Source organism: Gymnoscopelus braueri (genome assembly GCF_963280865.1).
Source record: "Gymnoscopelus braueri genome assembly, chromosome: 7".
NCBI lineage: Eukaryota > Metazoa > Chordata > Actinopteri > Myctophiformes > Myctophidae > Gymnoscopelus > Gymnoscopelus braueri.
Window position 1 is genome coordinate 27,924,426 of NC_137608.1, and position 13,785 is coordinate 27,938,210.

At 44.8% G+C, this 13,785-nt stretch overlaps 1 protein-coding gene across 2 annotated transcripts; it reads right to left on the bottom strand.

Moving 5' to 3' along the window:
* LOC308088485 (kinesin-like protein KIF27) lies at positions 1-12,772 on the bottom strand. 2 transcript variants are annotated; one of them, XM_080432950.1, is made up of 16 exons: positions 12,735-12,772; positions 11,966-12,269; positions 10,679-10,858; positions 8,956-9,719; positions 8,467-8,607; positions 8,147-8,311; positions 7,758-7,948; positions 7,266-7,381; positions 6,381-6,506; positions 5,611-5,819; positions 5,188-5,250; positions 4,624-4,794; positions 3,951-4,142; positions 3,429-3,644; positions 2,861-3,059; positions 1-1,415 (listed from the first exon to the last, which is right to left on the bottom strand). In XM_080432950.1, the coding sequence occupies exons 2-16, from the start codon at positions 12,264-12,266 to the stop codon at positions 793-795; spliced, it is 3,657 nt and encodes a 1,218-aa protein (XP_080289076.1). In that variant the 5' UTR covers positions 12,267-12,269; positions 12,735-12,772; the 3' UTR covers positions 1-792. The 2 variants fall into 2 exon arrangements, with proteins under 2 accessions (XP_080289076.1, XP_080289075.1); XM_080432949.1 differs by having other exon boundaries at positions 8,467-8,610.
* Positions 12,773-13,785: the final 1,013 nt, after the last annotated feature.

Below are 13,785 nucleotides of genomic sequence, written 5' to 3' on the forward strand. Positions count from 1 at the left end.
GTGAAAATGGGCATGGAGGGGGGGGCGGGGGGGCATAATGTCTTACTGTACAATGCTTCCTTTCACCACAAGTGCTGAGATTCAAATGGTGACCAAGTGCTGCTGTTTTCAGGGAACTATTTGGTCAATTAATTCTAACAAGTGGTTGGTCATGAGGGTTTGTTTTAGCTTAAAATGGTTTTAAAGGAGGCTGTATTATGCTTAAATACAATGCGCTCAATTTTATCCATGGTATCTTCACATTAAATCTAATAATTCCCAGGTTTCAGACATTGCATTATAGTCGGTCTCAGCTCTGGCAATTAAAGAGTTCCCACCAAAACAGAAAATGAAACCGGTTCAGATGAAACTGGAGAAGCAAAAATAAGATAACAAGAAAAATAAATTAAACCGGCTACTAGCCCATGGTAGCCTGTTATAGTAAAAGCGCCATTACTATTGATCGATGTTATCTAACCTTTAACCATTTCTTATGATGAAAGACTGAACAATTTACAGAAACGTTCAAAGTTGATGCACTGTAGCAAATTATTACAGCCCTTGTGTCAACACATCCACTTCTTTGACTCTACACTGAATGGAATATGGAACATTTATGACTTCCATGCCAAAAGTATACACAAGAGAACATCCTCACAAGAGTCTTACGTTTGCTTATTATTTGTTTCACTCCAATTAACAATACAACATTTCTTCTTAATACGTTTTACTTTTCAAGATAGCAAGGTCCTCTCTTCAGTTCAGAAACTTCCAAAGGCCCCAGTCTTAGTGAATGCAACATCGCTACCTGCATCAACAGTCCATTTCTATTGAGTCCTCCGGTATTGAATCTATGGTGGTCTTTGCTGCAGAATGGCGCCCCCCTGTGGCATGAACACCAACCTGCAGGTCTGCCGGGGAGATCTGTCTCAGCTCTCTGCGAGGCAGGCAGACTGGCATCATCTTCAACGCATCCCCACTGTGGCCTCCGCCGTTCCTTTCTTCAGGCTGCGTGTGTGCGTGCACGCTGGCATACGTGAGAACCTTTGATTTTCGGTGTGTTTGGAGCTCAGAAGATGAGGAAGGACATGAAGTGCGATGTTTGTGTCTCTGTGTGTGCGCCGTCTGCCCCGTGTCAACCAATGCCTGGCTCATCTTTGCCTGGAGTTTGTGTGTCTTCCTGCGCTCAACAGGCGTCTGTTGACTGCTTGTTCTTGTGTCTACCTGCATGTTGTGTGTGTCTGTGTGCGACGACTCGGGCCGTGTCTGTTGGAGCGAGGGCTGTGTGGCAGGCAGCGGCAGGGAAAGCTGAGGGTCATTCAGCAGCTCTCTCACTTTCTTCTTCAGCTGACGACTAGAGCTCTTGTAGAAAAACAACTCTTTCTCCAGCTGCTGTACTCGAGCCTGGAGGGTCTCATCCTTTTCTGCAGACCCGCCTTCCCCCCACACACACGCACACACACACACACACACACACACACACACACACACACACACACACACACACACACACACACACACACACACACACACACACACACACACACACACACACACACACACACACACACACACACAATTATGACTTTTTGTTACATGCTATGTTCACTACTGTGACAATAGACATGGCCAACTCAATATACTGCATGGTTTATACTGTATAGTGCTGTGCTGTAATTAGGTCCCCTGGCCTGGCCTCTGGGAGTATATAAGGACTTGAACTTGGGTGAAAGTTCCCTTTAGCCACGCCCTGAGGAAGACACTTGTGTGTCGAAACTGGTCGACATTAAAGGCATTTGAACCTTTGTTCTTGCTGGGCGGAAGTGTTCTTGGAGTTCACCCATCGGCCTTTCTTTCATCCAAGATTATGACTAACTTCATCATCTCATTTCTGCCCCATCTATCACCAAGCAAGTGATCAGAATAATAATACACAAAAATTAGGGGAACGCTAAGAAAATTAGATTTCAGTTGGATAATCTTTAGTTGGTCAGTGTAAATACTTGAATTCACTAAATTGTGTTTGTTTGTGTTCTGACTTACATTGATCCTTTGACATAAGAAACATTATATGAAAACAAACAAATCCCATTCTAGGTGTATTCTATTTGTTGTTTTTAACAGACAGAGCAATAGTTACAATTGACAGCAAATAACAATGCAGTGAAACATTTGCCAAACATCCAATAAAGTAGGCCTAGCCTTTGTCATAACTATTGACTCATTGAAATTTGGCAAATACTCTAGTAATGTTCTTGTTAATGCCCTCAGGGCTTATTTATATTACGGTACTTGTAAAAATTGCAAATGTACAAAACTAGAGGTTCGGGCCGCGTAGGTCTGCACATACAATATAGGCTACATACTGTCAGTCCTCAAATACAAACCCCTCAGGTAGAGAGGGTGGCTTGCTGTGTGTTGGCCTGGTTCGGCATCATTGGGTTCTCACTATGCTGGTGGGTTCTAATAAGATATGGTATAATGGTCATTTGGGTAATGCCTATTTTTCATGTTAGTGATGATGTTCTGCAGCCTCGCCGTTGTTATCGCTGTGTGTGTGGCAGTCGGCAGTAAGTCAATACAGTGCGAAGTGAGAGACACACACACACGCACACACACACACACACACACACACACACACTCCATGGTGACACAGGCAAAGAAGTGTTAAGAAGATGAAAGTGGATGGTTTGCGACGGTCGCCGCGTGGCGGACCGCCAGCGAAGACACACACACACACACACACACACACACACACACACACACACACACACACACACACACACACACACACACACACACACACACACACACACACACACACACACACACACACACACACACACACACACACACACACACACAGAATGCCTTTCCTCACCTGTAAATTGTTGCAGCAGTAGTTGAATGGTGCCCTGATGCTCTCGGTGCTGCTGGGTGAGCCTACGGTCTGTTTCCAGGGCCACACGCTGCAGGGCAACCTCCATCTCCCTGAGCACTTTGTCTTGCTCCCAGGCCTGCAGCTGTAGCTCTTCACAATGCAACCGTAGATGGCGGTCCTCTTCACGGAGATGCACCACCTAAAGAAAAGGGAGGTGGTGGTTGCGGAGGAGGCCAGGGCAGGGCAGGGTGGGAGGCAGAGACAGGCAGAAAAACATAAACCTAATATACACAATAGTACTTCAAATGGATGAGACTGCTGCTGTGCTAAATTAAAAATGCTAAAACTTCTTCTGTGAGTGTGGACTGTTTCTTAAGACTGTTTGTCTTAAGGCATATCATTTATTTACATTTGTGTTTTATCTTATTGTGCTTTATTATTATTATTGCTGTTTCTTTGAATTATTTCCATTTCATTTCTTGGTAAAGTACTTTGTAATCTTTGTAAAAGTGTGGTTGCTGAAACGAAGTACCTGAAAGAGCATGTGTGTGTGTGTGTCCTATCTAACCTTGTTGAAGTATTGCACCAGTAGCTCTGAGGACTCAGGCAGCGAGAGCTCTCTCAGTTTCATGATGACGTCACAGAGTTGGGCGGGTTCAGTACTATGTGACTGACAGGTGATTGACAGCTGCTTCTGTCTGTTCACTATGGAGCGGTTTTTAAACTCCAGGGCAGTGTCCAGCGCTTCTACAGCTTCCTCCAGCTGAAGTAGGGAAAACTCCTCCTGGACACACACACACACACACACACAGACAGATGCACGCGCACACACACACACACAGACACACACACACACGCACACGCACACGCACAGGAATTCAAATGCTTAGCCATGAGTGGGCTTGTATTAAACATACTGTAGATGCATTGTTATATGAACAACACATACGTATAAATGCGCTGTAAGATAATAGATTACTTTTCAAAATCCTTGCCAAACTAAAAGTCTTTCATACACATGCACCCTTACACAAACTCATGCACGCACGCACGCACGCAAGCAAGCATGCACTCACACACACTTTCTAACCTGTGCAGTGAGCAGCCTGCCATCTCTAAGCTGCAGGTCCAGAGCATCTCTTCTCTGTATGAGCGCATCCCTCTCCTTCTCCAGCTCCCCTGCAGTGACTCCTACAGCCTGCCTCGCTGTGCTGCTGCCCTCTAGCTGCTTCTCCAGGGAGTGCAACTCATCAGATACAAGCGACTGGTCTCGATTCAGAGCCTGCAAAAACATTTGTTGGTTTGTTTTATTTATTTTTATTTATTTATTACATTTATTTATTTCTATAAAGAACCTTGCAATGTTGTTTTTTGGGCATCCTTTTTGGGCATCCCAAGATGTTGAAATCCTTTAACAACCTTCCTGTGGGTATGATCTAGGCTGCCACATATACAAACTAATAGTCTGCACCTATAGCCTAGCTCTGAGAAGGTGTAGGAGTGGTTGGTATTTAATGACCGTGGTCATAAAAGCTTCCTCTACGCTAGGGTCAAAGGTACAGGCTATCTTTAATACAGAGATAGCCTGGTTCTATGCCCTGATTTGATTCTATGCCCTAAAGTTTGCACACACACACACACACACACACACACACACACACACACACACACACACACACACACACACACACACACACACACACACACACACACACACACACACACACACACACACACACACACACACACACACACACACACACCTGACTGGAGCGTAACCTCTTGATCTCCAGCTTGTGTCTCTGTTGCAGACAGTCGTCCCTGCGCTGCAGCACCTCCTCTCTGGTCCTCAGCTCCTCCTCCAGCTCCTGCAGCTCTGCTCTCCTCTGCAGGGCCAGCTCCTCCTCTTCCTCCAGCCAAACACTCTGCTGCTCCTGCAGGACAAAAAAAAGGGGAACAACAGCAATTAGACCAGTGTGGTTCCAACCTTTTTTACTTGAATTTTTACTTTATTGAGGCTGAGACACCACACACACGTGTACATACACACACAGTCACACACTATATACTGTGCTTCTCGTGCGACAAATAGCGTAAATAGACGATCTGTAAGCTCACAATGCATTGCGATGCAATGTGTTCTCAGCTTGTAGATCGGCTATTTTAGATCGGCTATTTTAGCTACAGTATTTATTAAAAAATAAAAAATAAATTATACTTTTAAAATATAATGACAGGATTGACCAGATTGGAAGTGGATGAAAGCAAGCTATGATTTTGTGCAACGTTTAAAACGTTGGACTCCCTCCACACAGTCAAGGCCTTACCTTTTCTTCCGAGTCTTCAGTCAGGCTGCTTTGGCAGACTGTCAGATCCTCCACTGCCAAATCCTGCAAACGGAAGCAATAAACCATTACGGAACATATTTCATTTCACCAGTGACCGTCTCAACTCATTCGAATAAAGTGTTATGGGACTGCTGAGCATACAGTAAGTTAAAAACCGGGAAAGCATCTGTGTCATTTTTGGTTTTTGCGTTGGCTATTCAAAAATAGCAGATGTACAAGCTCACAGTGCGACACTTCGTGCCACGCTGCGAGCTTGTGCATCTGCTATGTTTGAACATTTTTGAAAAATCTTCAAAGTGTGAGAACTACTGATTTAGAAGGCGTTTTGTAGAATCGGCCTCAGGTCTTAATGGGTTTAGCGCATATGATCGGATGTTGCGGCGAGGTCGCGTTGTAACCAACCGTGCTCTGGTCGTCCAGCAGCAGTCCGGTCGTGTCCCTGACCTCGCTCTGCTGTCTGAGGCTGTGCTGGAGCTGCAGTCGTTGCAGTTTCATGTGCTGCAGGCTGCGGTGGAGCTCTGCCCGGGCCTGCTGGCTCTGCAGGGACAGTCTGGCCAACGCACCTCCACCCGCCTGCCTGCCGCGGCGCTCTGCTGCCTCAGCCTCCTCGCCTGTCACGTGCAAAACACACACGGGAGATTGGAGAACAGTTCCAGGCAAAGATTTAGATCCAGACCAGATCGGAACTTGTCTAGATACACATAAAGAATCCATTGTTATTTTAACTGTGAAAGTGTAAAAATGTATCTGTAAGGGTCATTGATCACATTTTTAAATGACAGTCAGGATTTTACTCTATACGTGCTACACACCATATTCATCACATGTGGGCAAAGACGGTCACAGCCAGGTAGGGGAAACACAGAAATACGTGACAATATCTATCTCTCGGATGAAACAGCGATACCAGGTAGTAAAATATGCACTTTGTTTTTAAAGCCAATGGATCAAACAAACAGGCATAAGTGAACAAATGCATCATCATGTACTTACAGTATACAGACACACACACAGGCGCACGCACACACATACACACACACACACACACACACACACACACACACACACACACACACACACACACACACACACACACACACACACACACACACACACACACACACACACACACACACACACACACACACACACACACACACACACGAACACACCAGTTTTGTCGAGCTCTTTCATGAGCTCCTCTTTCATACGCATGTTGATTGATAGCTCTCGGATTCTCCTCTGAATGATACTGGCCTCCCTCGGACTGCAATTTTCAGCACTGATCTCCTCAGTTGCTGTGAAGAAAAAAAGAAAAAAGCAGGATAAACAATATTAAATGAAACCAAAACAATTTTAAAAATTTGCAAAGTGTGGTTGCCCCGACGCAAGTCGTGTGTCCATCATGACCAGGGGAATCCATGGGGGAAAATAGCGTTTCTACGAAATAAAAGCCAATACGGTTGAACTTATTTGCATTTGTGGTGCCCCTATGTTCAGAAGAGAATTTTGGTGAAGACTGGTCCAATCAAATCATTTCTGCAATACACTCTCAACGTTTTGCATTAGAGGCGCCCCCTATGGGTTGAAGTCAAAGCACTTTCGGCACTGTGTTCTGCATACACCCCTCAATGCGATTTGGCATCGATAGACGATGCATTGATTATTTGGGATTTTTTGATAAAACAAGCTTCAGCTTGAACCTACTACCAACTCTTATGGTTTGTGAGATTAAAATAATATATATATACTTTAATGGGAACTGTCATATTTCCCCATATAAATAGGAACATTTTATGTACTAATAAATTAATATCAATTAAACTATAGGCCATATCAGAAAAATACAAGCACACAGTTCCCAATTAAGTGATTTGACATATTACATAATGTATGTATGTATGTGCCGCGACGACTGTGGGAGGAGTAGCAAATCAAGTTAACCAGAAACCATGGCAACTTTATGATGTGAAATTAGGGAGATAAAAAGTGGCCTGGTGAGATATTGTCCTTACACTAGAACAGACCACACAGACTCTAAAAACATCCACAAGTACCTGACTGGGGCTGCTGAGGCAAATTCATTCTGTTCTGGGACCTTTGCTCCAGCAAAGTGTTGTTCTGTTTCTGGCTTGGGTTCTGTCGGCAGGTCCATGTCCGGTTTAAAGAACGTCTGTTAAAAAATCATATAGATTAGACAGCTGAAATGATAACAGAAATACATATGCCTACATATGCCTCAAGTGAATATCCAAATATTGGCAAAACCATAGTATATTTAGAGAGAGCATAAAATGGAAATAAAAATGGGGACATGGGGACAAAACGTTCAGAAACCTGGCTATCTCTGTAGGCCTGTAAGGGAAAGGCCTCCTGGGAATCATCATTTGGGCACAGCTCCTTCTGGAATCATGTCGAAGTGTCCTTGAGGAAATCACTGAACCCCTAACTCCTTTTACGAGCCCATTTTGTTCCATTTGAACACCCTCAGGGTTAAATCAACCCTCTGGATTTTACTGTGTACCTACTTACACAGTAGAGCTTCTCACCTAAAGCCCATTCCTCCCTCCTCGTTGACCTCCTCCTGCCCTTGATCACTGTGGTTCAGTTTCTCCTGCTGGGTTATGAATGGGCAGTACACCTCGTCTTTCTCTTCAACCTCAGCCAGCAGAAGTTGACCACGCATCTTAAATGCTGCCATCACCCTCTCTAAAGAATAGGCTGGAGGACTGGTGTGGATCTACACACACACACACACACACACACACACACACACACACACACACACACACACACACACACACACACACACACACACACACACACACACACACACACACACACACAATCAATGAGGAGTTTGTAATAACAAACAATTGGTTAAAAAAAACTTGTACTTTTGAATAGCCACAGACACAGTTATAGGGCAGTCACCTACATTTCTGACAGGCCCATGACCACAGCTGTGTCTGAGGAGTGGGACACTGTGAGGCCTCCTGGCCAACTTCCCAGAAACCCCCTCCTCTAGTGATGTCACTTTGGAGGTCATGAGGTTGTCGTGGAGGCGATCGATGAGTATCTGCTGGTCGACCATTTGTTCAGTCTGAAATCAAAACCAATGGATATGTGTTGTTAGGATTGTTGCATGTAGGGAACATGTGTTTTATTTGTATTGTTTTCTGTCTTTAAAAGAAAAAAGATGTAGCTTTACAGTCTATCATTTTATATACCTTTTGTGTTATATGTTGTCCGTCTCACCTGTATGCGTGTACGCTCCTTCTCTTGTTCAAAGGCCTGGAGGTGTATTTTGCTCTCTTGAAGGAGTTTCTGCATCTCCTTCTGAACCTGCCTCAGCTCGTCCTCTTTCTGCACAAACACCTGCTCATCTATGGCTAGAGCCTCCTGAGAGAAAGAGAGAGAGAGAGAGAGAGAGAGAGAGAGAGAGAGAGAGAGAGAGAGAGATGAAAAACCTTTATTCCCTGCTCCAAGTCCAACAGACCAACACTTAGACTATCTTGTTCATACAACTTAATTTGTACTGTGGCAGCAACTCTTATGGCCTTTGAAAATAATGATCCTTGACCAAATTCAAGCGAAACTTAAGCGAAAAAGAGATTTATACACATCTTCCAGTCTTTAGGAGAGACTGGTGGAGACAAACTCTGCACACTACTCCCTACATTCCCTGTTTTGACATGCTGCTCTTTTTTAGTTTATTCAATAAAAGCAGCAATCTGTGAGTCATACCTGGCATTTGTTGAGCTCTCGTCTGAGCTGCACTATGGTGACGTGTTGGGCTTGCGCTCCCTCTGGGTCCAACTCTCTGTCCATCTGACTCGCCTGTTGGGAGTGCACCTCCTCCTTCCCCCTCACAGCGTCCAGTTCCCTCCCCTTGTCTTTGAGGGCCTCCCGTAGTGTCTGGACCTCCTGCTCCAGCTCTCCTCGCCGAGCCACTCCTGGGTCCCAGGTAATGGCGCAGGTCTTCCCGGGACGGTTGCGCACGTGGCGCGCCCTCGAAGCAAACTGCAGCACACTCAGGGTCTCGGCCACGCTGTGGTGGGACGGACTGACGCACGCCACCATCAGCGTGTGGGCGCTGCCTCCCAGCGAATCGCGTAGGAGGCGAGTTATTTTGGCGTCGCGGAATGGAACGTGCGATTCTCTGCGGTTTCGCCCAGGGTCCGTGAGGGCCCGGATGACGTTGCCCAGTGCCAGGAGGTCCGTGTTGATGTGAGCGGACTCTTTCAGACGAATCCCGGTGTTGCCCGTTTTACTCGCACGCTCTGAGCCGGCCAGGTCCACCAGGTGGAGTTTTGACAAGCAGACTGTGTTTGAGGTGGCGACGCTGCCATGACAGTGCTTTGTCACCTGAAGGGTGAGGATGGTGTGCGAACGGCTGGAGCGCTCGTTCATTCGCGTGGTGCCGGTATGGCGAAGGGCGTTACCTGTGTCCAGGATGCTGAGGAGCTCCTCCACTGAGCTAACCAACATTTCCTTCAGTCCCACAACCACTGGAAATGCACAAACAAACACACACACACACACACACACACACACACACACACACACACACACACACACACACACACACACACACACACACACACACATTATTAGAACTAGAAAAAAAATCACACCCTGTGTGAAGTGGGCGGTGTCTTGCTAGCTAATCACAATACTGAATGGAGTCAACCAATCATGTACAAAAAATAAATACATTTATTGAAACACTCTTTATGATGAAAAGAAACCATAACTTAAAAAAAAACAATTTATGTTTTTTTTAAAGTTATGGTTTCTTATATAGGGCTATGCACGTGTCATGTGACACTGGCCAATCACAGTCCTGAATAGACTGTGATTGGCCAATCACGGTGCAGGGTTAGGCGGGGTACATTTTTGGCCAATCACAGCGCAGGATTTGTTGTACAAATATCCAAACCTCACTTATAGGGGCGGTTTCACCGCCCAAAAACTGTTTGGCCTGGTCCTACCTGAAGACCCCCCCATCCTGAAGACCCCCCCATACACGCAAAACCCTGAAGCTGCTCAGTTTCCAGTGCAGCCCTGTTAATGTGAACAGGGGGTACGTGCTCTCTGTAGCTTCCTATAGATGCTGCATGCAAACAGTAGAGCGGCCCCCTACTGACCATAATCTGGGTCATAATTTGTGCAAATTGAACAAATTATATGCCAATTAAAAGAGGCAAAAGTGGCCTACCCAATAGCCAGAGCTATGAGTGATATTTAGGCCAAGTTTGGAGGCAGTTGGACAACTGGCCTCCAAAATACACATGTCATTTAAGCAGAACTTTTCAAAAATAGAGAAAACAGCCCATCTACAAGCTCACATATATTGCGACGCATTGTGAGCGTGTATATCTGCTATTTTTGCTATGAATACAGGTGTGTCTTGAGATTTTGACTTGCCAATTGGTGTGCCTTGGGCACAAAAAGATTGAAAACGTACCTGTGTTGCCCCTGTCATCCTCTCTGATGTGCAGCTCCTTGTGGTCGGTGTGAAGCTCCAGCAGGTCCCTTAGCTCCTCCCTGTACAGCTCCATGTAGGACATGGTCACTGTGGCCTGCTCACCCTTCAGCCCAGTGAACACATCGTAGGCCACGCGCCCCACAATCCCCATCCCTTCCTCTGGAAGGGACACAAGAGAGACAGCCAGGAGTGGAAATTAATCGAATAATCAAGAAGCACGTTTTTTCTCAACGCATCGTGACGTGTTGTAAGCTTGTAGATTAAACTGATTAACTGGATTTGTTTGATTAACTGTTGCACCCCTAGTGGAAAAAAGTGGGGAAAATTTACTCAAGTATGTAACATTTTTAGGTACTTTTTTACTTTATTTGAGTATTTCAATTTGTTTAATACTTGTATTGGCGTTGGCGTTCATGTGTTTAACTGATAAATTATGATGTATTATTATAAGTTATTAAGCTACCCCGGCAGCACATAAAGAAATCAAAATCATCCTCTATTGTGTCAGGACCAGTTCAGTGGTCTTGTGGTTAGAGTGTCTGTCCGCCATCAGACTGGGAGGTCAGGGGTTCAATCCCCAGCCGAGTCAGACCAAAGACTGTAATTTTTTTTACCCAATTCCTCCATGCTTGGCACTCAACATCAAGAGTTGGATTGGGAATCCCTGTGACATACTGGCATCATATCCAGGGGGTGTACTTGTACAAGAAATCATGTCCAGGGAATGTACATCGTGATATGGGAACAGGAGATCCTGTCCTATGGGCTAGTGGTTCCCAATGCTACTTTACTGCTTATTCTGTTCTATCTGCAGCAGCAAAGTCGTGAACACATTAATGCATGAAAAATTACAACCCAATAATATGATTGTGAAATGGGCCATTCTGTATAATGAGTACTATTTGTTTATTTTTTTGAATATTATATTGTACTTGTGGTTATATGTTGTATGTTTATAGGTGTAACTAAATGTTAAGGCTGTTCTGGTCAGTGTGATCAGGTACAAATGTATAGTAATTGATTCATATTGGAACACAATTGTATATAACTTGTTAACTACTATAGGCCCTATAGCCTGGCCTATACATCATTGACTGGTGTCCCTATAGGGGTCTAAATATAGTCCCCTCCTTTTTCTCCCTCAATTACAAATATGCAAACAAAACTGACTTTTGCCTCTCAAGTAAAGGTGACAGATTAGCAATTAAGTCAGACAGACGTATTTGACCTTACAGGTCAAGTATCAAGGGTATAGGTCATACATACCATCATGCAGCGTGTATGTCTTGCCCGACCCAGTCTGTCCATAGGCGAACACTGTTGCATTATAGCCCTCAACTAGGGATCGAACCAGCGGCTGGACGCAGGACTCGTAGAAGGCATCCTGGCTGACGGCCGGTCCGAAGGCATGGTCGAAGGAGAAGTCCCTGTCCGAGCCCAGCATCACCTGTCCGGTGCTGTCCGGTCCAGGTATGACCCTCACACACACCTGATGACTGTGGAGGATCTCTTTGGGCAGCAAGGGACGGATTCGAACCGCCACCCGGACATGCACCTGATCGCCCATGACCTGATTGATTGATTGATTGATTGATGATTGATTGAATACTTTATCAACAGTTTGCAAAAAAAGCACAGAAAGTACAGTTCTATAAAAGGTCTGCTAAAAGGATTAAAACCCAAGAAAGCACTATGGATTGTTTCCATTGGGGTCCATGTGTATTCAATTCATCGAAACATTGAATGACAAATATACGACGATCGACGACTAAATATGCCAGATTAAGCCTAGTTTAGTTTGGTTTAGTTACTGGACGCCGGCTAACTAATGCATGTGAAGACGTACAGTCGCATCTCTTGCTTATTTGGGGTAAAACTCATTCACAATCATAAAGTTGGCGGATCAGTCAATACAAACATGCGATCAATAGACTACATGCATTTACTGAACGCCCACCGGTTAACTAAACAGATGTGCGACTAACCGTGTCCTCGTTTGCGTTCCAAGGGTTACTTTTAACACCTAAAACGTTACCTCTGCTGCCTCCAGTTTTGTTGTGGCTTGTGGGGTTGCCTGGGAAACGGAGATGCGAGCGATGCTCAAGGAAAACACGGAGCAAGAGACGAGGACTGCAGGTCATAATGTTTCATATTTGCAACAGTGCCACCCCACGTACAACTCTAAGCACTGCGTTTCCATTTCACTTCAGATCAGGGGTTTTCAACGTTTTTCAGGCCAAGGACCCCCTTAGCTGAGAGAGAGATGAAGCAGGGACCCCCCCCTCCCATTACACATTGAATAAAGTTGTGTTGCAGATTAAACCTTTTCATAGATGTCATAAAGAGTTTCATAGACTTGTTTGACAGCACCATCATCAGTGTATGTATGTTGAATTCATGTTCATGTGTATTTTGAGACTTTTACCGCTTGATCCCTCAATACTTAGTAAACTTGACCTTTCACTCTGTATTTGGTCTGCTCTTTTTTCCCTCTACACCAAACCTCTTTGCCGAAAATAGACGATCTACAAGCGCACGCAGCGCGAGGCGTTGTGAGATTGTAGATCTGCTATTTTCTGCTGTTCCCTTCAGAAAGGGGGTGCTAAAATTTCAGCCGGGCCACAGAAAGATTTGGTGGCCCCCCTGTAGTAACTCAAAGGACCCCCTGTAGAAGACCCCTGGTTTAAATAATATTGGGCATTGGCAACCCACAACCGAAGGGCTTGTCCACCTGGAAACAAATGTTGAAACATGGACCTAGGAATCTGTGCACTAAAGTTCAGCTAAAATAAACATAATCCTGTGTGTTAGAAATAGGATATCCTTTATTTAATTATCTGTTAATTACTTAAAAGATTTCTCTGAAAAAAACAACAACACCCACATCTCTGTTTGTAAATATTTATTTAATAGACTGACATACAGTACACCATAATATTGCTGGAATATTTTCAGCCTGTAGTGTTGAGATTTTCCTCTCAGTACCAGTTTGTTTTTTCTTCTTTAAAAAAAAAAGTGAAACAGCATTTCAAGAGAATAGAAGAACCCTCGCCCCAAAACACGCTTGCCCCAGGTCTAATCCGGCG

What these genes read in the sequence shown, in the direction of transcription:
- LOC308088485 (XM_080432949.1), bottom strand. Translation starts at nt 12,266, where the DNA reads ATGGGCGATCAGGTGCATGTCCGGGTGGCGGTTCGAATCCGTCCCTTG. An exon ending in TGCTGGACGACCAGAGCACG is followed by an intron (nt 5,251 to 5,610) that starts GTTGGTTACAAC and finishes TTCCGTTTGCAG; the next exon opens with GATTTGGCAGTGGAGGATCT. An exon ending in AGAGGTTACGCTCCAGTCAG is followed by an intron (nt 4,143 to 4,623) that starts GTGTGTGTGTGT and finishes ATGTTTTTGCAG; the next exon opens with GCTCTGAATCGAGACCAGTC.